The 25,833-nt window shown below is 36.1% G+C and overlaps 1 protein-coding gene across 17 annotated transcripts in view; it reads right to left on the bottom strand.

Annotated features, from left to right (window-relative positions):
- The window catches only part of TRMT11 (tRNA methyltransferase 11), a 62,307-nt gene that overhangs the window by 23,966 nt on the left and 12,508 nt on the right, over window positions 1-25,833 (bottom strand). For 5 of the 17 annotated variants that reach the window (XR_015132305.1, XR_015132309.1, XR_015132308.1 and 2 more), the window contains exons 4-12: window positions 23,082-23,163; window positions 22,886-22,978; window positions 22,459-22,593; window positions 21,566-21,722; window positions 11,353-11,433; window positions 8,553-8,717; window positions 6,336-6,408; window positions 6,067-6,198; window positions 3,906-3,997 (exon numbers count right to left, since the gene is read on the bottom strand). Coding sequence is in view for 3 of the 17 variants with exons in the window: in XM_086316324.1 (XP_086172450.1) it covers window positions 6,067-6,198; window positions 6,336-6,408; window positions 8,553-8,717; window positions 11,353-11,433; window positions 21,566-21,722; window positions 22,459-22,593; window positions 22,886-22,978; window positions 23,082-23,163 (918 nt within the window). In the remaining 14 variants the exon portion in view is untranslated. Of the gene's footprint in view, window positions 1-3,905; window positions 3,998-6,066; window positions 6,199-6,335; window positions 6,409-8,552; window positions 8,718-11,352; window positions 11,434-12,988; window positions 13,102-21,565; window positions 21,723-22,458; window positions 22,594-22,885; window positions 22,979-23,081; window positions 23,164-25,833 lie in introns of all 17 variants that reach the window. The other 12 variants (XR_015132303.1, XR_015132304.1, XM_086316324.1 and 9 more) reach the window with 5 other exon arrangements.

The raw sequence follows: 25,833 nt of genomic DNA on the forward strand, positions 1-25,833 counted from the left end.
TTCTAGATACATAGTTTCTGCAAACATTTCTTATATGGGAAATTTTAAAGCTCTGATCCAAGGTGGGAAAGGAGCTGATCAGCACTTCCTGTAAAGGACCACCCACCATCTTGGTTAGCCCATTGTAATACATCAACACTGTCTCCCCCACCCCTCTAACTGATTTATCTAGGTCCCTGTGACCTTCAACAAGCTCTCCCTCACTACCTTGACCACTTGCTCAGAACCTTCACCACCCACTTACCAAACGACATTCATAATGCACCTCACTTCATTATCAGTGGAAGGAATTCTCTTGAAGTCATTCTCTGACTCCTTCCTCAGGGCTTTCCAACAAGTAATGACCATTTTGGATTTCATTTCACCCCACAATTCTCTAATGCTAACTACACAATCAAAAATGTGCTCTTATAACATCAGCTGACGTCAAATTTGGAGACTTCATATAAAGCATTTATGATATGAAAGAATACATTCTATATCATAGTTGACAGACTAAAATAATGATAACAGAAAGAAAATACAGTTCTGACCTTAGGCTCGCAAGCAGCAGGGTTTCTAGATGTCTGAAACTGTCAAATTTAGTAATGTACCCTTTTTTAAAGAAAAGCATCTTATTTTCCAGCAAAGTAATAAGGTATTATTGTTAAAATGCTTCTTAAATGTATACAAATATAAATTCCTCGTGCTTATATAATCTGTATAATTATAAAACCCAAGAGAAATCTAGAAATCAAAGGACAAAACCAATACAATTATTTATGACATGAATAATATTAAACTGGTAAAACTAAGTCATGGCATTTGGCTTAACAGCAGAAAAACATATTTACATGTTCTAGATTATTTTTTGACTTGATCTTTGAGTTTGAGCATGAAAGGACATCATTTAGGTTATCATCATTAACAAACTTGTTTTTAACTTACTACTCTTGAATGAGCCAATCAATTTAATCATGTACTTCCAAAATATACTAAAAAAAATTAAAAAACAGCATTTAAAATCATCTACTATATATTTATTAATATATTTCATACCAATGGATTGTTTGCCATCTGTTAAGTAGGAGCTATAAATCTGTACTATGCCCAGATTATGATGATGGAATGGTATCTTAATTCTGTTTTTATTACCATCCCCCTATGATACAAGCAACTATTTAAAAATCTAAATAGTTAATGGTCAGCTAGAATAGGTAAATCCACAGAGATAGATAAGTGGTTGGCAGGGAAAACAGCAAGAGACATTGTTTGCGTGAACGGGGTTTATTTAGGGGATGATAAAAACATTGTGGAGTTAGACCTGCAGAATGTCATGGACGGAGGAGCCTGGTAGGCTGCAGTCCATGGGGTTGCGAAAAGTCGGACACGAACTGAGCGACTTCACTTTCACTTTTCACTTTCATGCATTGGAGAAGGAAATGGCACCCCACTCCAGGACTCTTGCCTGGAAAATCCCATGGACGGAGGAGCCTGGTGGGCTGCCGTCTATGGGGTCGTGCAGAGTCGGACATGACTGAAGTGACTTAGCAGCATGGTTAAATAACCTTGTGGCAAGGCTAAAAACTGTGGGGTTGCACACTTAAAAACTGTGATTTTTCTGGACTTCCTTGGCAGTCCAGTGGTTAAGACTTTGCTTCCCAATGTTAGGGGGGTGTGGGTTCGATCTCTGGTTAGGGGAACTCTGATTCCACATGCCTCGTGGCCAAAAAAACCAAAATATGAAACAGAAACAATATTATAACAAATTCAATCTTATTTAAAGATAAAATTGTGATTTTCATGGTATACAAATTAAATTTCAACTTTTTTTAAAAAATGGGGGAAAAACCCTATATTTATACATAGCTTTTCCATCAATCAGTTCTGACAGTCATTTATCTTCCTGTGAATCTTCACGCCTCAGACTAACCATTTCCAAATGTCATTTGAGGTGTACTTCCCATTCAAGACACAGATTTTGCGCTGATTAGAGCACTTACTAAAAACAATTTAAAGAATCATTTTTTTCTGTTTCCCAAATGAAAAATGAAAAATATGTTCTGTTCACTGCTCTGAGCCACCACAAAATTCATTTTATCACAATTAAAATTTACCCCCAAATCCTACTCTGGAGTTCTTTATCAGACTTCTTCACTTTGTCATTATTTTTTCACAAGCTTAGCAGTTGGATTTCTATGAAAGGACATCTTTCACAAAGAAACACAGTTCCTAATCGTTTCATATGGATATGTGGAACCTGGGCAAGAAGCTACAGTCACTCAACAGCTTAGCAACTCCTGTAACATCAAACACACAAGTTGAATGTATGGCCTGACCAAATGAATGTTACACAGATCTTCAGTTTCATTTGCAAATAGTTGAAATTGTGAATAAACTCACATATACCAAGAGTCAACAGTAACTTTATGTGGTTAAGTTTCTATGAGTAATAAGAGTAAACTACTAGAAGAGCACAGATGCTAGACTGATGTATTCTGCTGAGAAGGGCCGGGAGGCTCAGAGGTCGTGACAATTAAGCCTGGCCTTAGATTACCAGAATTTTAAAGCTGAAGAAAGAAGAAAGAGTATATCAAGCAAAGGGGACAAAATAAAAAGGTAAAAGGATATAAAGAGTACAGAGTGTCTTGATGCAGGCCTCAAACCCAATATACTAGAGCAGGAAGAATCTGATCTAGAGGAAGCAGAATTTGTTGAGCAGTAGTTTCTTCACCACAATTTAAATTGTTAAACAGTGAAAAAAATCCTTTTTCAATCATCAGTTTTGATAATTCTTCACAAATAACTAAGCTGTGATGTTTTTATGATGCCTTACAACTTTCAAAATGTCCTGGGTTTAATGAATAATACCTTAACTTGATTATAATGTGCAATTCTTACTTTTAAACTTCAATCATATTAACAGGATTTGGTTGAGTAAATGAATTCAACAGCAGGACTAAAAGCCAACATCACTATACCAAAAATACAAAAGCTTTCCAATTAAGCTGTGCCAAGGCACAGTTTTAAAATGAACTCTTTATTCCCAGTCTAATAAGAAGCTATATCCACAATACAACATAACCAAACTAATTCTACATTGTTTAATTCAAAATATTTCAAACTTTCGCAGATGACTTTAGTTTTAAGTTTATCTAATAGAAACAGTAAAGATTTGGGGTTATGTTTGCTGCAAAGGTGAAAACAGTTCATTCCCTAATATAAACTCATGACAAATTAAGTTCATTAATAAGAGCACTTCGGGTTAGAAGACACAATGGAAGTCTAGTAATGAACATCAGAAAATCTGAAAATAACTCTCAGACAAGTAAGTCAGGGAAGTAAATGCCACAGAAGTCTTCCTATTTGTGTCCTAGCCTGGATGAAATCTGCCCTTTGATAAAACATCTAAAGCGAAAAAAAAAAAAAGATTAAAAACCTGCCTCCTTTTTTACTTGTAAAAAATCCCTTTGGTTATATGGACTTGGAAATTTCCCGTTGTCAAAAACTATCAAAAGAGACGTCACTGAAGAAACATCCTAGCCATTTTTTAAGATCTTCAGAAATAGTAAAATAGTTGAAAGTGCCTCCAATTTGACTTTTCTTAACAACAATAAAAGAATTATAAAACATACTCATAGCCACATTTAATTTCAATTATAATTAAATAATAAACTACAAAATAGTGGAAAGTAAAAAAATGCCAGAAAATAAGAAACACGAAAACTAACGAGGATACTTCAAAATGACAGAGCAGCTACCTCAAAGGGACTCTCATAGTTCAAATCTAGGACAATGTGAGTAACAAAGTCATGATAGAATTAAATTATAACCCAATGAATAATATTGGAAGACTCCATACCAATATAAATCAACAAATTAATGGGAGGGAAGGGGAAACTAATCCTTGCAGAATGCCAACTTACAAATGCAGAAGGAATGATGGAATAGCAAACTCATCATTATGGTGGTTGTCAACAATGAAACGAGATATTGGTGTATCCTGGGTTTCTGTCCCCTGGAACATACATATTGAAAAGAAAATGATAAATCACTTTCTTTATCAGAGTTCTGATATTTCTTTATCACAAATGATAAAGTTTTTCCACTTGACAGAACATGACCAGATGATTAAGATCTCCAGGAGGGGCTGCTTCTGTGTGCCCCATAATGCAATGCACTAAGAACATAGTATCATTTTTGTGGTATTCCTACCAAGAGCATTACCAGAGTCTGATCACGGAAGAAACATCAGATGGACCTGGTTAAGGGTCAACCTTCAGAATATAAGCCATGTACCGTACAACTCTTAAGGACACAAAAGATAAGGAAAAGACTGAGGAAGTGTTCCAGACTGGAGGAGAATGACATGATGGATCAAGGCAGTTTTCCTGGAGAGACTATAATCAGTAAAATCTGAAGAGGTCCAGGATCGGGCAGAAGCATTGTCAGTGCTGTTTCCAGACTCTGGGGCTTGATGGGGATTTGACAAGAATGCTCTTGCTACTGAGAAATGCAATGAAATACGTAGGGGTGATAGGACATCATATCTGCAACTTCTTAAACAGTTCCGAAAAAGACTAATGACAGTGGGCATAAATGTAATGTGTGAGCAAACAACGGCAGAGGAGGTGTATGTGAACAGTTGGAAAATTTGGATGAGGGGAGAAATTAGAGCTTTTTGTACTGTATTTGAAACTTTTCTGTAATTTTTAAATTTATTTCAAAATAAGTTTTTAAAAAATTCAGTCCTGAAACTTGAATTAAAACAAAAACACAAGGAAGCTTGCTGCTGGAATTTAGCTTGTCTAAGGCAGAAACCACTTTTTCATAGAAATAAGCAAATATGTTCTTTTCTGAAAATATTAATAAAACCTCATCTATCACTTCATATACCAGGTACCTGAGATCTTTGCAGGATGCTGAATTAAGTGAACACAGCACAAGGAATAATGAAACCAATGAACTAGTCAGCTTTAAACTTTAGACAAGTCATTTCATTCCTTAGAATTAACTTCTCACATTTCTAAAATTAAGAAACGATTAATTTCTTAACAGAACAGAAGCCCAGTGTTAAGGGGTTCAGATACAAATGTACACAGTTTTATTAGCCAAGAAACAAAATGCAAGACTAAAGTTAGCGCATGGTAGCTCCCAATGTGACATTTATAAAAAAACAAAAAAGCATAGCTTCCAACTGCTGAAAGACCATCCACCACTACAAAAACACAAACGAGATAAGACTGTTCTAAAATGCTCTTTGTATAACTATATACAGTAAATATAGAAATTAAAATAATTTTTAAGAAAGATTTCTATAGCAGATTGAATAGCCAAATCTTGAGCTTAATACTGCTTTTCAACTCTAAAGATTACATATCATGTCTTTCACTGTTGATGTACATAGCTCTGTTTAAAATTAATAATTACTGAATAATAAAACCCAAACCACTAATGTTGAACATAATCAGGGCTTTAACTATATGCATAGCTCTTATTTTGTTCTTAGTTTTTTAAGACAATCACAAGAGCCAACATATATTAAAGCTAACAGGCAGTAAATAGATGAATCACTGAGCTAAGTTGTTAAAAATTACCTAGGTTTGTGGCCTGGCAAAAGAGCTAATGAACAGCTGACACACAGACCCTGAGCTAAGAGTGATAAACACTAGGGCAAGCTTTTGCACTTACAGGTCAGACAGTAAATATTTTAGCCTTATGGACCACGTGTGCTTCTGACACATATTCTTTTTCGTTGCCTTTTTCCTTTCTAACAGCCCTTTAAAAAGGTAAAAACCAGCCTTAACTGCTTTACAAAAAAAAAAAAGGCTAAAGACCATATCAGGCTCATAGGCTGTAATTTGCCAACCCCTGATATAAAATAAAAAGTTCAAAGCAATTCAATCAATAAGAGAAAGGGGTCTGTTTTATACAACATGTTGGTAAATAAAGGCTATTGTTCACATGTACACATTAAACACGAAGATACTCACTCTGAATATGATTAGAGACAGAAAAAAAGCATGTTAGATACACAAACACCATAATAAAAATGAAATTAAAAGTAAAATTATTATTATTACGTACTCTGGTGTGTATACTGGTAACCAATAGACGAGCCTTCCACCTAATACAAGGGTCTCTGCTGAGAAGTTTAACAGGTCAAAAAACATATCACTCAGATGATAACTCAAGGAAACAGGAACGTGGCTTTCTGGACTAGACAAAACAAAATTTCAGAATCAGTGAAAAACTTAAAAACCACTGAAAACTAACACTATTAAACTCAGTTAATTAAAAAGAAGCAATATGCTTCTTCCCAAGGTAGTAATATATCATATTTAATATTCACTTACCATTTTTCTATTCCCTTTGGTATTTCCTTCTGTGAACCTGTTCTTCTTGTAGATTCTCTAATACCATATGGAGCTAGAGAGAAAGCACAGGGAATAAGGACAGTCAAAAGTCACCCCATCACCACTGCCAAGCAGATGGACACCACGTGCCTCCAGATGTGACATCCTGAGGACACAGCACCTGTGCAATATTCCAGCTGAGAATGCAAACGAGAGGGACATCTTGTTAACACTGGGAGGGCAGGCAGGCAGGTGACTGTGTTCTTCAAAATGTCAATGTCATGAAAGACAGAGGAAGGTTGTGGAAATGCTACAAATTAAAGGAGGCCTTAAAGATATGATTACTAAAAGCAATGCCTGACATTAGACTGGATACTGTACTTCAGGGAAAAATATGCTATAAAGAAGTATTACTGGGTCAACCGACAAAACTGGATGAGAAACTACAGATTAAAGTACTGCACGGACTCACTGAAATTGATAACTGTACTCTGGCTATCTAGGGCTTCCCAGGCTCAGTGGTAAAGAATCTGCCTGCCAATGCAGGAGCACAGGTTTGATCTGTGGGTTGAGAAGGTCCTCTAGAGGAGGAAATGGCAAACTGAGCCAGTTATTCTCACTAGGATAATCCCATGGACAGAGAAGCACGGCGGGCTGCAGCTCATGGCATTGCAAAGGGTTGGACAGGACTGAGCATGCATGCTCTCTGGCTATCTGAGAGCCTATCCCTATTCTTAGGAAATACACACTGGAGTGTAGGAAGGTAAAGGGCCAAGATGGACACAACTTACTCTCAACTGATCAGGAACAAAATTACATATTTTTATAAATACATATAGAGTGAGAGCAAGTAATACAGTAGGTTATAAATAAAAAGCCACCCAATTTCCATAAGTACATTCATAGTGACATTGTAAAGTGAAACTTTACAACGTATCCAACTCTTTGAGACCTCATGGACTGTAGTCCATGGAGTTCTCCAGGCCAGAATACTGGAGGGGGTAGCTTTTCCCTTGTCCAGGGGATCTTCCCAACCCAGGGATCAAACCCAGGTCTCCTGCATTGTGGGTGGATTCTTTACCAGCTGAGCCATAAAGGAAGCCCAAGAATACTGGACCGAGTAGACTGTTCCTTCTCCAGTGGATCTTCCCAACCCAGAAATCAAACCGGGGTCTCCTGCATTGCAGGTGATTCTTAACCAACTGAACTATCATTGTAATGCCTTAATAATTTTCCTTTTGTTATATATGAAACCACCTAAGTTACCAAAGAACTGAAGAGGTCTGAGATGGAAGGGCTGAGATACAGCTTTCCATTATGTACAGTCAAAGACTACAGAAAAGGCAGATCTATTCTTAGACAGGATGCCTGAAAAGCCCAAGAGCTAAGGAGGCAAGTGAAAACAAGTTCCTGTGCACATTCCTGAAGCTCAGTGGGTTCACAATCCCAGTGGTTCACAGAACTCCAAATTTTTTATAACTCTAGGAAGAAGATGCCAGTTATAATGGGCATAAAAACAACAACAAACACAAAAAGTTAGACACAGAGAATCTGAGATACCTGAAACTCTCTTTTTCAAAATCTGATCCCATAATTGCAAATGACATTTTGGCTCTAGTTGGTATGCTAATAACCAACTACAGGTAAACATAAAACAAATATACAAACAAATTTATGTCTTGAAAATAAGCTGAAGAGAAAAAAGGGGTGACAAGTTAATATACATAGTTTAGAAAAACAAAACCATGAAGTTAAATTGATGTCCTGCCCTACATTCATAACTTCTTCCTTCTCACTATGTAAAGAAGTCAGGAGTGGGGGTAACGTTAGTACAAGTTGGTTCTTTTTTGTTGTACTGATATATTTTGTACATGAAATATAAATGACCTTAGGAACTCAATCCTACTCCTGCTGCTGCTTCTAAGTCACTTCAGTCATGTCTGACTCTGTGCGACCCCATAGACGGCAGCCCACCAGGCTCCCCTTCCCTGGGATTCTCCAGGCAAGAACACTGGAGTGGGTTGCCATTTCCTTCTCCAATGCTTGAAAGTGAAAAGTGAAAGTGAAGTCGCTCAGTTGTGCCCGACTCTTCGCGACCCCATGGACTGCAGCCCACCAGGCTCCTCCGTCCATGGGATTTTCCAGGCAAGAGTACTGGAGTGGGGTGCCATTGCCTTCTCCAATCCTATTCCTACTTTTGTATAAAAACATACTTACGATCAGTGATGATTGCATCAAAATACGTGCCCTTCCTCCAGGAAGGTTTAGATGCGTCTGAGACCAGGACATCAAGGTAATACTTCTCTAAACCATACTGACGAAGATTTGCCCTAATGTTTTCATCCGGTCCTCTCCATTTCTGGTTTTTCCTACTAGCCTTTCCTAAAGGGAAAGAAAAATGAAGACAGAACTAACAAACAACATTCTTAACTCTTGTCATTTAGCTAAAAGCAATATTTAGCTCATCCAAACCTAACTCAAATAGAACCTGCTTTTGTTTATAAAAGTTTAATTTCATTTATACAAATGAACAATTATTTTTATTTTAACTTATTATAAAAACATATTCTGAACAGTAAATTGTAGTGCTGTCTAATTATCCTTTCATGTAAAATGGTCTTAAAACACTCATTCAATAATTAATGCATTCAAAGCACACTAATAAAGATACAGGGCTGGTTTGGCAGAAACCAACACAATACTGTAAAGCAACTATCCTTCGATTTAAAATAAATAAATGACAAAAATAGATATAGGGCTGAACAGAACATGGTCCTTTTCTTCTAGCAATGAAGAAATACTGATGAATGAGATAAACGGAGCAGAAATGAAGAGAGCTAACTTTGGAAATGCAGAAGCAGTGACCATAGACAGAGAAAGTAAAAGGGAGACACGAGATATGAAAAGTTAAAGTGGGGGCTCAAGGGAAGTTCAAAAGTTTTAGTTTAGGAGACATGAGTAGATGATGACATCGTCAATTAAGATCTGAGAAACCAAGAAGAAAAACAAGCCTAGGAAAAAAGATGAAATTCATTTGCAATACATCAATCTCGATATACCTTGAGGTATCTATAGAGGATTCAGAAAGAGATATTCAGCAGGGAGTTAGAGGCCAGAATATATATACACACTGGGAGATATCAGTAAATAAACTTAAGCTAAATGTATAAGAATGAATGATATTTTTTATTAACGTAAGTGGCAATTGTATGTTTGCTCTATAATTTCTCTATTTTTATAAACTCCTCTGTATTATGATCTACTTCACAATAAAAACGAAACCTAAAAATTAAAAGATGAATGACATGACTCTGCAGAGTATGTAATGTGATAGAAGGGGCTAACAAAGATGCCTGGAGAAAAGCAACATGTAAACAGACCCTGAAGAAAACCACAGGGCCTTCAGGAAACTGAGAAAGAGACAAAGAAATCAAAGTACCACCAGATGAAGTCACTGTCTAGGAAACCAAGGGAGGCGTTATGAAGGTCAACACTGCCAAGTACTGTAGACCTGTGGCCTGAGTTTTCAGTAAGCATGGAAGCTGGAAAAGAACAGGCAGAAGACAGTTAAGAGATGAAAAAGAGGAAATAGCAAGTAAATACTAGTCTTTTTAAGTAGCACTTTGGCAAACAGAAGAGGAAAACAAAGTAGTAGCTAGGAGGAGGGCCTCTATAGGGTTGATAGAAAAAGTTTTGCATTTTTAAAATAGAAGAAATTTGGAAGTATTTGAGAGTATAGTAAGAGATGGGAAGCATAGGAAACAGAGGGCAAATCTAACAGCACCTTGGATAAGCTCTGAGGAAATTCTACCTCAATCAGAATTCTACTCAAGCAGACTGAGAGGTTAGCATATAACTTTTACATGTAACTCTAATAAATAAAAATTAAAATGAAGCACACAGGACAATACCCTTAAAGCAAACAGACTGTTTCTACTAAAAGCAAACAGGAATAATTCTTCTTAGCACTCTGTCTATGCTAAAATACTGCAAACAAAGACTATCTTTTTCTAGTTAGCCCATTTAGGTGAACTTTATAAAATGTTATTCATTCTCCTTATAGTACTAAATTCCTTAAAGTCAAGGTAGAAAAAAAAGCAGTTCATCAAATACAATATATCAAATTACTTCAAGAAAAAAAAGTCTAATAAATTCTCACCTATATAGTCATTTACACTGGGTGAGAAAAATAAAAAGCATGTTTTACAGGCTGATTCTAACTACAACGATGAAACAATAACATAAATACAATTTCAAAATCAAAGAAACTTTACATTTTTAACACTATTCAGCTATAAATAAATATCTTTAGATTGATTCAATTTCATGCAATCACATTTCATTAGCGTAGCTTCTAGATTTTAAAAGTGTTTTCCAGAACTGCCTCAAAACCAAGCCAATGCTTATTTCAAGTTACTCTTCAGTCTAATGCAGAATCTTTAGAGTTACTGTCACCTTAACTGCTTTGAAGATGTTTTGGTTAATTATGAAATCAAAAACATATATGGTACTCAAGGACTAGAGTAATTAATCAAGTATACACATAACAAATGACTGCTAAACAAAAGAATGGTGGTAATTTTTAAATTATTTTAAATTATAGAAACTATGTTTTACTAGGTGAATACACTAACTACAAAAGGCTTAGTTCATCCCTCTCCTACTTCTTTCCCAGCCATAAAGTTTTACAACTTTATTGACTGCCTACTTTTTAAAAATCTAAGACCAAAAATAGCTCTGAGAGAAGGGCTTTTTGTTATTCATCTTTGGTTCCCCTGGGAGATCATTTTGCTCACTGGATAACTTCATGAAAAGCAGATACCCAATGAAAAGTCTTATTGTTGTAAAAATAACTAAAACTATATCACAGTGCTATATTTTAACATTAAAAGCAGCTGCATAATGCCATACATAACTATTTAAGTATTTTAAAGGTACATTTGGTACAAGAGCAAAGACTCATTTGCTCACTTGTTATAGAGGAAAGACTGTAACACTGTCTAGAACCACTACTCACCCAAGCCATGAACAGTATTGTAGTCTATATCTGTCCCATATACGTATGCACCAAAATGAGCAGAAGCTATCAGAAGGCCACCTGAAAAAAATCACACAGTTGTGATTTGTTAACCAGAAAGTTCCAGACTGTTATTTCTTCCTCTATTTAATCTGATCCAGATTCTTACAGACTACCTGTAGGCAGACAGGTACCTGGAATGACCTGGAATGTACCCTGGAATGACCTTGGTTCTGGCCATATTTAACAGGCTTCAGGATGAAAAAACAAACTCCTAACCTGTGCTCATCACCCTGGTTCAAAAGCAAGGAATTAATATATGTCCTGGCATTACTACTTAAAAATTCCCAGCACTACTTTGGGAAAATTATCCATTTTGGGGGTGAAAATAAGGTGTTTAGACATTTTCCTTTTATTTTTGAGAAGTCTATATAAAAGCATCTTGCTCCCTTCTTACAAATAAACATATAAGGCTGTTACACAAAGAGCTGGCAATAAGTAAGTTCTAACAATTGAACTTAATTCTCACTGAAGTCAGAGTTTCAGATAACTTAAAGAGGGCATAATTAATATATAAGAGATTAATTCTTACAAAAATTAAAATATGAGGACAAGTAACAGTTACTCCTATAATCAGTGAGGTAGTTATCTCATTTTAAACTGTAAATATCTATGGTAGGGCAATTATGTCTGAATAAAGCTATTAAAAAAAAACTGTAAATACAAATTTCTGAATAACTGTTATCAGACATAAACAAAAACAGTTAATACAACAAATCTTTTTACCTAGTGTTATAAACAAAGAAAACACAAATGTCCTAATACAATCTGAGGGGACTAAGTAACTTGGTAGGTATGACCAGTTTAATATGAAAAAGAATCCTAATAGAAATTAAAAATGAAACCCTTAATGAAAAATGAAATATTTTAAAATTGTTTAAGAACAAAAATTCACAAAGTTAATAGCTGTTCTTTTCAGTGAACTTCACTTTATAAAATACCCAAACTAAAAATGTTCTTAGTGACTGGGTAAATCCTAATAGCTTTACTGCAGAAAGATCTGCCAGTCAATATGAAATCAGAAATATACAGAAACATATACTTAGACGATGCACAAACTTGGATACGGGGAAATAACTAGGGCTCTTTCCATTCTATCCTTTTGAAATGTAATCTCTAAAATTAAGATGGGTAGTGCCTCCAGAGGGTCAAGATCCATAAATCTTGTTTTGAGATTTATAGATAGATATAGATCTATATATCTATATAGATATAGATCTATAAATCTATAAATCGTGTTCCTTCCATAGTCATTTAAAACATAGTTTGGTAACATGTACTTAAAAATACTTTGCTCAATGAAAAACAACTGACTACTTCCTAGTGGAGCCACGAGTAAGAGAGATGGAAGACTAATAGCATAGCAGAAATCAAAAACTAGGTTCCCCCATACAAACTACAAAAAGCATTTGTTTGAGGAGGTAAAGTAAGACCTCCTAATTCTTAGCCTATAAATGGAACAGTCAAAATTTAGGAAAGATACTGTATGTAATGACTTGAAATAATCATAAAAAAAATCACTTCATCCAAATTATGAAGCATTACTGCAATTCTGCCAATTAAGGCAGATACTCACCTAGAAGAACTAGTTGTCAAGGGGAACAGAAAAGCTTTCCTGTGCTTCCTTAAACAGAACCTTATCCATTTGGTTAGAGTGAGCTTTGAGAAGACCCAATTTAGAGTACACTGCTGAAAGGAGATGAATAATCTGTTAGACTACATCTGTTAGTTAACTTTGTACTCTTTAAAGGTTTTCAAGTTTTAAATAAAATCACTATAAATTAGCTTCTCTGGTCACTGGGTTATCATTGTTAATCATCTCATTTTATTTCTAAATTGAAGCAGTTTTGCATTTAGTTATATATCTCAGATGGAGTTTTCTTGGAAGCTTTTTGGTGGAAGAAGGGGTAATAAAAAAGGAGGGGTGAAGTGTTGAGGGGGCAGATAATGCAATTCACCCAATTTCTCATTATGCTATCAAGTGTAAAAGTACCACAGTGTGATCCACACTAGTAAACCAGTGTTTTAATTTCTTATTACTTAAACAGTAACCAGTTTAAGGTTTGGGCAATAACTTGGTAGGCAAACGGACACAATAACTGAACTTTATAATGGAGAAACTAATTTATGATTTCCATCTATAGAGATTTAAGCAGAAAGCTATACAAAATGTGAAAGTCAGAACTGGGCTTTAGTTTTGCTGAAAGAAAAGGAGGAAAAATTGTGATACTACTTTACCTATGTTACCCTAAAAGAAGAAAACAAAATACACAGAACTCTAATAAACTGGCAGCATATGCAGGATACTGCCAGAAAACAGAAAGTCTACCAAACTATGAGACTCAGGAAAATGGGACTACAGAGTGGTGAATAAAACGGAAGCAGAAATTATTAGAAAGACCTATAGAGATCCATTATCTCTCTCCTAACTTCCTCTCCTCCTCTTCATAGTCTCTTTTCAGAGCTAGGACAGTGGGTATCTCAACACCTTGCTCTATCATTTTGCAAAGATAAAATTTCACTCTTTTCCTTACACCTATGGGCCATTTGAAGGTAGAAGAAGCCAAGGAATACACAACCAGTCTCCTGGGTATATTCTCCACTAAAGGAGTTGATTCATTTGAGAAAGGAGAAAGGGAAAAGGAATCTGAGCTATGGCTGCAGAGCTATGTCACTGCATCTGCAGACACTGGCAGACAATTCATGCCAATTATTTTCATTATAAACAAAGAAACAGAAGTTTATAATTTTAACCCTCAATTACTTTTCCCACTGCCATAATTTGCAAATAACTGCAAATTATGAATATCTTGGAAATCAGCCAAAGAAGGAACTAGAAAATGAATTCATGGCCAAATTGTTCATGCTAACAATTCAATATTGGCTATATCTAACATCTTTCACCAAAAAGGATCTCAGTGCTTAACAAAATAATTTAAAAATGATAAACAGTACAGTTCACTGTCTACCATGCATCACACAATTTCCTAATGAATTCATATACATATATTACCTCATTTACCCTCACAATATATTACTTATTACAGTTTTACAAATGATGAAATGGAGGCCCAAACAAGTTAACAATTTTGCTCAAAGTCACATAGTAACTGGTAAGAGTAAGGATTTAAAACTCACTCTCTTTGCTGTTACAGTGGTCTATAATCAGACAACCTCCTCTAGATCAGCAGCAACTGAAGTAAATATTTATTAGGCTACTACTTAAATACACAAAAGTAAAAATTTGTTATTAAACAGATTAAGTAAGACTATACACTCAGTTAAGAGTTGTGTACCATTCACAAGTCTTATATCACATCACAGGTCTGCCTGTGACATTATAGGTATTCAACTGATGCATCCTCATCACTCCTTTAGTGATGTTCATATTAGAATAGCAGTATTTTCTAATTACTGAGAGCTGATCCAGGATATGTATCTTCTCCCTTAGAAAAATGGAGATGCAAAACTTAAAAAAAAAAAAAAAACTTACTACAATGAGAATCAATGTATTTGCTAAAACAGAAATGAAAAGTGTGCTTCTGCAGCTTATAATGTCATTCTAGACAAGACAGCAGACTGTCCAAAAGAAAAAGGTATTTAGGTAGCAAAAGATTATATCTCTCCTTTCAACTTCCCAGAAGTTCTCTAACCTACTCTATAACCTTGAGAATATCAAAAGTCATAAGTAGTCTGTGGGTAAAGCACTTAGGAAACTAATAAATATCAATTTTATACTTTTAAAACAGAAAAGGGATTGCAGACACTTACATTTATAAACAAACAAAAACTAAAAAGGAAAAAGGACAAAAATAACTAATAGTGTGTGAAAAACTATGACCATGGAGGAAAGCACAGGGCTGCTTATTTCTCCAATCCTTCAGAAGGTACTACCCATCAGAGAGAAAAGGCCCAAGCAAGAGGACAAACTGCTTAAAAACTGTTGCCTGTTCACAATTACTGGCCATTATCAGTTCTAAAGGTGGAGCCAGTGGTGAAAAATCCACCTGCCAATGCAGGAGATGTGAGTTTGACCCCTGGGTGGGGAAGATTCCCTGGAGAAGGAAATTGCAACCCACTCCAGTATTCTTGCCTGGAAAATTCCATGGACAGAGGAGCCTGGTGGGCTACAGTCCATGGGGTTGCGAAGAGTAGGACCAACTGAGCACCAGTTTTAAAACAAAAGCACTAACAGCTAAAGTCTTAAAGCTATGCTTAAACAACAAGCACAAATTATGAAATGTATTTTAGCAACGTCTTTGCAAAGATCTTCCTCCTGCAATTTTTCATTAACTGTCCTGCATAGTGCAATTAATTTCTCCATTAATTGTCCTTATGTTGTTATCAATCAGTCGCCAAATCGTATTTGACTCTTCGAAAACCCATAGACTGCAACACACCAGGCTTCCCTGTTCCCTGTCCCTCACCATTTCCTGGAGTTTGCCCAAGTTCATGTCCATTGAATCGGTGATGCCATCCCATCATCTTATCCTCTGTAACTGTCCTATACAAACACTTAAATGACCAAGATATGCCCCTCACTCTAAAGAGCTGCCCTAAAGCACATTAGGGGCAGATCTCTCACCTCTTCCCACACTAAAGGTAGTCAACATCTTGACTGCTATGGAAGTTAGCATTTCATAACATGCCCAGCCTCATCCATGTCAAGGGAAGAAAATTTTACCCATACCAGTAACTATTTTTAATCTTTATGATCTTGCCTATGTGTGTGTGTGTGTGTGTGTGTGTGTGTGCATATTAAACACGTACATGTATGTATCTCATAAAAAATCACTCCCCAGAAAAAAGTTTTAGAAATCCAAGAACAAGATAATTAATAGAGTGTTGGGGGCCAGAGTGAGGTACTCCGCCCGTGACAAAGGTCATGAGGAAGGAGGCTCGACATACGCAAAGGCGGGATCGAGCCTCAGGAGTCCCCCTGGAACTCCTCGAGCATCTACCCCCATAACCAGAGCCTGCCTACTTTACTACTTTGTGCTCTCACCTACACCTCTGACTTTACAGGGGGCTGTCCCCCACCACCTCTTTTGGAGAAGGAGTTAACCTAGAGCTCCAGTTAATAATAATTCCTGGGCGTGATAAGAATGTTTTAACCTACAAACTCCTCTGAAGGTTCTCTAGCCTGCCTGACAGGCTCGTCCGGCCACATGCGATTGCTCACAGCCTCCCAACCGTGAGAGGCACGAGATGCTTTAAACCCTCTAAAAACAGGTTCTTTAGAGAAGTTAGAAAACTATAAGTATAGTGGGCTGATTAGAAATTGTGTTGGTGAAGGGTTTTTCATTTGTTGAGCCAATGTTTGTTGCTATGTCTCCACATCCCCTGCCCTTACACACATTAATGAATATATAGAAGAAATAAGTATTAACCTTTGATATTAATCACATTAGACCTTAGGCTAAGTAAATTCTTTCCTTAACTAAAACCCACTACACCCTCACCCTGTAGGAATGTAACTTTATTTGGGTGGCGTCTGTTTTGAGAATAATCAGCCCTGGAGAAATAAGTGTCCTGACTGACTGACCGCTGTCACAAGGAGAGGGTCGTAAATTGTCAGCAGGCCCCCCTGGCCAGAAGATGATGTAACACCCCTAAGACCTCTGTATACATTTGTGTGAAGCACCTGACTTTAATAAAAGTCAGGACTGCTGTCCCCACGTGACTTTTGTATAACATCTCAGTGTATAAAAACAGACTCTGGAAAATAAAGAATTGGGATCAGTTTCTCGAAATACTGGTCTCCCCATGTCGCTCTCTCTTTCACTCTGGCTGAGTCTCCATCTGGAGCGCAGAACCCACCATGCTTACTAATTACGCCTGGGCTTCTAAGATCCGACCGGGGAGGCCTCAGTGTCTCCTCTCCTTCGGGAGAACGGAAGGACGCCTGCGGCCTACGTAAGTGGTGCAAACTTCTTGTCTTGAAGTTTTATTGGTCTCCCGCGTAAACCAAGCTACTCAGCCTCTTTTCTCCACTGAATTTTCCTACTGAGCTATCCTCATTCTATTACTCTTTATATCCTTAATTAACATTTAATTAAGCAATTGTTTCCTGATCTTCGCCTACGCCGTCTCTCCTTCGAATACCCTGGATCAGCCGGGGCAGGACCCCGGCAATAGAGGGTTAGCATTTGGAAAAAGACAAATTAGATTTATTCCTCACAGCACATAAAAAATAAACTCCAAATGCATGAGAGATCTAAAAGGAAAAAATCAAAACTACTGAAGAAACCATAGCTGAATTCCTCTATAACTTGGATGTAGGGAAAGCTATTGCCTGGTTAAAAAAAAAAAAAAGTTACACGCAAAATCAAAAGAAAAACGGCAAACTGAGAGAAAATATTTTATATATTTATATACATTAAAACAGGAAAAAAAGAGGGGGACTAAAATACAAAGTATTTTTAAAAATAAGGGGGGAAACCAAAATATCTACAGAAAAATAGGGAAATGACTTTAAGAAAATTCCAAAAAAGTTACACTGCTAGTCCTTAAAATAGAAAGTTATTAGACTTCACTCATAAGAAAAATACAAATTAAGATTACACTGAGATAACATTTTCACCCAATGGACTGGCAAATTTCAACAGCCTGATAATACACTCTGCTGGTGAGGCTGTGGGGGAACAGGGACTCCTATATATTGCTGGCAAGAAAGCAAAATGGCATAATGGAGAGTAACTTCGCCACATTTAACAAAATTACGCAAACTCTTCAACCTAATTTCCTAATTCTAGGAATTTACCCTAGAGCTGTATTTCCAACACTATAAAAGTATATATATAAAGATTATTCACTGCAAGCACTATTTATAACTGTGAATATGGGAAACTACCTATACCCAAGCTTAGGAGACTATCTGAATACATTACAGTACATAAGAATCTGCTTGCAATGCAGGAGATGGGTTTGACCCCTAGGTTGGGAAGATCCCCTGGAGAAGGGAACGGCTACCCAGTATTCTGGCCTGGAGAATTCTATGGACTATATAGTCCATGGGGTCACAAAGAGTCAGGTACAACTGACTCTTTCATTTCATTTCAAACCCATGGAGTATGCTGTAAAATAGATGAAAACAATCTCTATGAACTAAAGAAAGTGATTTCTAGGAAATATTGTTAAGTGAAAAAAGGTTAGAGTGGAATTTGTAGTATATGTGAGAACTCACAAGTTCTAAACTATGCATATATGTTTAGTTATGTGTACATACAGTACGTATGCATGAATATGTATATTTGCATATACATTTATATACAGATTATATATACATACACACACACACACACACACACACACATGCATTTCCAAGTTGTCTGCTGAAAGGGTGTAGAAGCAAAAATACCTAGCACCTAGATCTTGGTTTCTAATATTAATACCATTCCCCACTAAAAGAAATAAGAATTTCTAAGAGACATGACTGATTCCAGGGTCTGAATGAGCCAGAAAGAAGAGGGAGGTGTTAAAAAAAAAAAAGACTACAGGAACATATCACAAGACAGATCCAGTATGAAAGGGCCTGCACAAGACAAATCTGGGACAATTTGAGCAATAAAATAATTAAGAAAAAAATGAATTAAGACCACTTGGGGAAAGGAGGGGAAATCCACTAATTCTTATAAACAATAGATAAATGAATACAAAGGAAAAGAAACAGCTTTTGCTTATAATAAGAAAGGTGTCCACTGGAGGGAGTGCTGAAGACAGAAAATCATCCCTTTGTAGCCAAAGTCAAGACAGGTGTAGGCAAGAACCGACAATCAGTGCTAAACCTGACAACCACAGGGTGGGGGTGATTCAGATGTAGGATCTTGGTGTGTCACCATACAGACTGCCTATTAAATGCATGGAAAAAAAATAGTAATCACACAGTGGGGGGGGGAAAAATCAAACACCATCTTAATCAGTTGATCAAAATTAACATTACCAATGGTGAGAGATGGGTACTATGTGGACGCCCTAAGAAGGACACAAAATCATTGATGCAGTGGTCCAGCCAGGAAAGTAAGACCCCTTAATCTAACCATAAGGAAACATCAAATTAGCCAAAATAAGGAATATTCTGGATAAAAAATAAAGAGAGGAGGGATAATATTCCAAGTTTCCTAAAAGAAAAAGACAGACTTTGGATATATTCCATATCAAGGGATCAAAGAAATGCTGACAACAAAATACAACACCTGATGCTAGAATGAAAAAGAAAAAAGATGGTATAAAAAACATTCGTGAGTCAACCAACAACAATGGAATACCAACTCTAAAGTACTATCTGAATAGTATGTTTACTAACAGTGAAAACTATACTGTGGTGATGTAAGAGAATATACTTATCATCAAGAAATACATATTAAAGTGTTTGAGAGGTAAAGGGATATAATGGATGCAACTTACTTTCAAATGGTACAGAAAGAAAAATACTGTGTATATAAAACATAATGAGAAAGTGATAAAGCAAATAATGCCAAATTTTAATAACAGTCCACTCTGGGTCAGGGATATGTAGGATTTCTTTCTCTTATTTTTATAATTGTAACATTTCCATAAGTTTTATTTCCTGTCAAGTTCAAAAAGTTGGGGAGGCACTTAGGATGATTAGGATAGGAAAAAAAGGAATGGGTAATATGTCAGGGGTAGGATATACAGAGACAATGGAGGAATGGAGCAGAGAGACGCACCAAGATTGATTTAACAACTCAGGAAATTATTCCACCATTTAGAAATCTCTTGACCTTGATTCTATTTGCTCCTAATGTGCTGTTTTCCTCACGTTAGTTTATGGTACAGTAGCTGGCTGTGGCAACCTACTCCAGCACTCTTGCCTGGAAAATCCCATGGATGGAGGAGCCTGGTGGGCTGCAGTCCATGGGGTCTCTAAGAGTCGGACACGACTGAGCGACTTCCCTTTCACTTTTCACTCTCATGCATTGGAGAAGGAAATGGCAGCCCACTCCAGTGTTCTTGCTTGGAGAATCCCAGGGACAGGGGAGCCTGGTGGGCTGCCGTCTATGGGATCCCACAGAGTTGGACACGACTGAAGCGACTTAGCAACAGCAGCTGGCTGGCAAATCCTAATGCTGAGAGAGGCAGTGCTATGACAGTAACAGGCACTGAGCCCTGGAGTTAGTCTGGTTGAGTGTGAAACCCATGAGACGTCTACCATGCATAAGTTTGCGCAAGTCCCTTAATCTCTGTGCCATAATCTCAGGAAGATTTTGTAAAGTATCTCAATCTCAGTAGCTGTAGAGAGTTAAATCAGACAGTAACCTTGGAATGCACAGCTAGTACGTGACATGTTTTCTATTCAACAAATGGGAGCTCCCGCATCATCACTGCTTACGGAGTTTCAGAGGAGTTTCTGACAGGGAAAGACCACTACAGTGAGAAATTCCAACTGCACATAATTTATTCTTACAGTCTGAACATAGTGAATTTAGGCGAATCTAATTGTGAATACTCCATATGCATAGGCAAGATGGAAGAAAAATGGGTTGAAGCAGGAAAATGTCTTCACTCAGGTGAAATAACCTTGGGCTTTCACACAAAGTTAACTACGAGGACATCCAATCAAGGGCGTACAAAACCCAGGTAACGGCCTCAGCAGTCATGCTCTAGGCCACTGATCCTTAGTCACTTTTCTTATTTTCAAACTTCACACATGAACCTCCACAACCCAAAGATAAGGCACATTAATCATTTTTTACGTAAGTATATAACTGCCAATTTTAAAAGATGAATACTTTTTAAAATTGTGTCACTCAAGTCTTTCTTCCTCAAGTGTTTTCCCGTTTTTTTAATTCAAGTACAGTAAGAAATTTCCTATATAAAGAAACTGTAAAGCTTTACAACATTTCTATAATGAATGGTATGATCCCCTGAGTCGTTACTTATGGGGAAAAAACCCACAAAATTCTTAAAAACATAATAAAAATAAAAACAGAGCCCACAAAATTTCTTTCAGCGTTATCTCTGGAAGTAGCAAAAATGTCAAATACTATTATACAAATATGTGGTTGTCTCTTATTTAGTGATAAATAAAAAATTATTCTACTTAATCTTTTAGCAAAAATAATACTATGACCTTGATTAATATAAACAAGTAACATTTCTACATTAGTTTAAAACAATTAAATAAAAATACCTGTTCCAACAAATGGATCAAATACAATATCATTTTTTTTCACTTTTCCATGGTTGGCCATGATGAATGATAAGCCAGCATCCATGCTTGTATTTCCAATAAAGTGTCTCTTTTTGACACTGTATGACTCAATAAGCTCTCTCTGCCCATCTGCAATCTAGATCAGAGATATTTTTCAATAAGTATAAATCTACAAAACAGATTTAATATAATTATTCACATTAAATCCACAGTATCTTGATGACAATAACTTCTTTCCACTTAATCACTGCTTCATATAAAAATGTGACTGAGGCAGTTACAGACATACACTTGTTATTTCTTAGTGTGTTCCCATTTACTTCTGCTTTTCAAAGCAAATATGAATTGAATTTGAATGCAACTATTCCAGGAGCTGGTAGGGAGCTCTAACCACCTCTTTTATTCTCCTAAATAGCAATATCTTGTAGCATAAGCCACAGATTCCACTTGCCCTCTCAGTGCCTCAGGGAAGTGGGCAGAACTGCTTTGCAGTAATTTCCTTTAAGAATGGAAACCTCAATCACAGAGCTTCACAAATGAGGTTCCTGCTGTCACAGCACTCTGCCTTTTCTCTACTTTTATTTAAAAAGCAGTTCACGCTTTCCAGCAAGTTTTGGGTTAAGGTTTCCAGGTACGCAACCTCCTACCTAGGCCCCACACCTTATAACACCTTATAATAATCCTCTTGCATTTCATCAGAATCTCGGGGGGGGAAAAAAAAACACACAACCACATATTTTCCACTGATTTTACTTCACACAGTAGTTCTGACTCTTCGGCTCCTTTCAAGTTTTACATATAGAGTCCAATTCAAAGGACTAACATTTAGGTTTTAAAGAAAACTAAAATAGGTAAAAAGAACACTTGCTTACCCATCTACCAAAATAAATATTATGTGGATTTTCAGGGATGTGGTTTGGGTCCAAACCATAATCCTCCAAAATAGAGAATACATGTTGTGGCTTCTTTAAATTTACTTTCCCTTCAAATGGCAGAAATTCAAGTGCCTAAAAAATAAAAGTAACTCTAAATAATATAAATATCTAAAAGGAAAAATAGTGCTTATATAATAATTCCTATATTGTAAGTCTGGTTATCAGCTATTAAATAAGACAAAACATGAAAAGTGCTTAGCAATGTGGTACAAAAGCACTCAGTAGACACTGGGGATTCTTATCCATCAACGGTGGCTATTTTACATTAATCTCATAGGTCCTTTTAGCTTTGCTTTTGCCTGCATGCTCAGTTGTGTCCAACTCTTTGCGACCATAGGTTTTGGTTTTTGCTAAATTCACTTACATCTATCCGTTTGACTTTTTCTTCTTGTGTCAGTGTTTTATTAAATGTGTGAATCTTTATTTTATATGTAGAATCTGAATGCAGAAATGGAACCTAAAATAAGAGCAGATAAATCCTTTAAGTTTTGTACATAGTACACATGTAGATAGTACAGTATCTACAGATCTACTTATATAAAGCCACATTTGCTACGTACCATCTTCTCTGCAGGGTAGTTTTTAAGAGAACTGTACAGCTCCTCTGGACACTTCCCATGACCCCACAGTTCAAATATAGACCTAGGAAATAAATGATTGGCACTAACCTCAGTAAAAAAAGTTAGTTCATACAGTAATATGTAACAGTTATTTCATTGGTTCTTTATGCTAGCTCCACCAAAACAATCACTGCCTATGTTTCTAAGCTATTAAATGAGAAATACGTATCCTGAAAACAAATATAGCTTAAGTCTAAATTACAAACACAAGTTGAACTTTACACAGAAGAAGAATTTGTAAGTCAAGATCTTTTTCGAAGTCTTCACCATTATCATTTCATTTTTTTTAAAACTAGAACACAAATGATGCCATAAAAATCACTTCTTTTAATGAAACAGTTATAAAGTGCAGAAAATTCAATCTTTCCCAATGTCTTCTACATAAAAGGAAAAATGGATAAAAATGTTACCATTAATATCTAGCCATATTTGATAACACTTAGTAATTGTTACTTTTAAATAAAAAATTCTTATTATGAAAAAAATCTCAAGTTTGTATCTATTTTAGGGAATAAAAAAAATTAAGCAAAATTTTATTGCAATCAACGAAACCACTTTTAGAATCAGTTGTAATGAAACTTGATCTATATATTACAGTTTTGTGCATCTAAAATCAACTACTTTATGATTAGAAAAAATGCTGCTCTCAGGACTGCAAATATTATCCTTTGAAAATGAATTCCTCCTTTCCCTTGTACTGAATTTATAGAAACAGGGCCTCTACAATTATACTATTCTTACTCAGCTAAGTAAGAGCTAACACTTAATATAACGCAAAGTACCAGGGACTGTTTTAAGGCCATTTAATATTAATTCAGGTATTCCTAATAGGAATCCTGAGGTAGCTCAGGATTCCTCAGTATCATCATCCATTTAACCAGTGAGGAAACTGAGGTACAAAAAGATTAAATGACTCTCTCAAGTCATATAGCAATTTGTAAGGTAGGATTCAAACCCCAATCCATCTGACTCCAGAATCCATACATCACTTCTCTATGCAAAAAGACAAGAACTCCAGGCCATTCAGGAAAGGCACAGACAATGCCACAATTCATAATTATCCCTAATGAACTATTATACAGTAATAATAAAGGAACTAATGCTTGGAGTGACAACCCAGATTCAGTAAAAATAATACTCCATATCCTCTTTCAGAAAGAATTTATATAACATATAATTTATATACATATAATAAATTTATATGTAAATGGAAAAATAAAAATATTCAATATATAACATCATAAGCTTCCATTATAACTGGCACACTGGAGTAACACCTTTTATGATTTAGATTTTCATAGTAAACTGTTTCCATATATATGACTGCACTATTATGATTCCTATTTTAGACATTAGAAAACTTAAATGGATTGCTACATTTCCCATGGCTGCTATATAAATAAGCATGGCGTCAACTTATTAATATCCGTATGATCAAAAATATTTCACTGATTATAGCAATAATAATGAAACCTTTCTCACAAATAATGCTTTAAGAAACTATCCTTTGAAGGAAGGAGGGTTAGAACTGGGAAGTGTACACAGGGAGCACCAATCATTTCTGTAATGGTTTATTTTTTTAAAAAATTGTGGCAAATTACCCCAAAATGTTGAGATTTAACAAGATAGGTACCTAGGCATTTGTTATATTTTTCACTCTGTAATATGCTAAAAAAAAAAACAGTGCATGTTAAAAATAAGTCAAATAAAATCAACTTTCAATCCCTATTCTACCACAAAAAAATCTGAATCTAAGTGAGTTTTGAATACACACTTCTAATGTCTGTTATTCAAGAATAATTAATGCTACAATTAGGATTGTCAATTTTATCCTCTGAAAATGACTTCCCCTTTACCTATTAATTATAGGGAGAAGGCCTCCACAGTGATACTACTTTTACTTAGTTATCACTTAAGGTATAACCTCAACCATGAAAAATATACAAAGACTAAAAAGGGAAGTCAAGTGGGCCTTACGAAGTATCACTATGATGAACAAAGCTAGTGGGGATGATAGAATTCCAGCTGAGCTATTTCAAATCCTAAAAGATGATGCTGTGAAAGTGCTGCACCCAATATGCCAGAAAATTTGGAAAACTCAACACTGACCAAAGGACTGAAAAAGGTCAGTTTTCATTCTAATCCCAAAGAAAGGCAATGCCAAAGAATGTTCAAAGTACTGCACAATTGCACTCATCTCACACGCTAGCAAAGTAATGCTCAAAATTCTCCAAGCTAGGCTTCAACACTATGTGAACTGAGAACTTCCAGATGTTTAAGCTGGATTTAGAAAAGTCAGAGGAACCAAAGATCAAACTGTCAACATCTGTTGGAGCAACAAAAAAGCAAGAGAATACCAGAAAAACATCTACTTCTGCTTCACTGACTATGCTAAAGCCTTTGACCGTGTGGATAACAACTGTGGAAAATTCTTCAAGAGACAGGAATACGGGACCACCTTACCTGCCTCCTGAGAAATCTGTTTGCAGGTGAAGAAGGAACAGTTAGAACCAGACATGCAACAATACTGGTTCAAAATTGGGAAAGGAGTATGTCAAGGCTGTATACTGTCACCCTGCTTATTTAACTTATATGCAGAGTACATCATGAGAAATGCCAGGTTGGATGAAGCTGAAGCTGGAATCAAGATTGCTGGGAGAAATATCAATAACCTCAGATATGCTGATGATAC

This window comes from Bos grunniens, chromosome 9, assembly GCF_055505025.1.
Source record: "Bos grunniens cultivar Pamir isolate PY7600 chromosome 9, Bosgru_T2T1.0, whole genome shotgun sequence".
Lineage (NCBI taxonomy): Eukaryota > Metazoa > Chordata > Mammalia > Artiodactyla > Bovidae > Bos > Bos grunniens.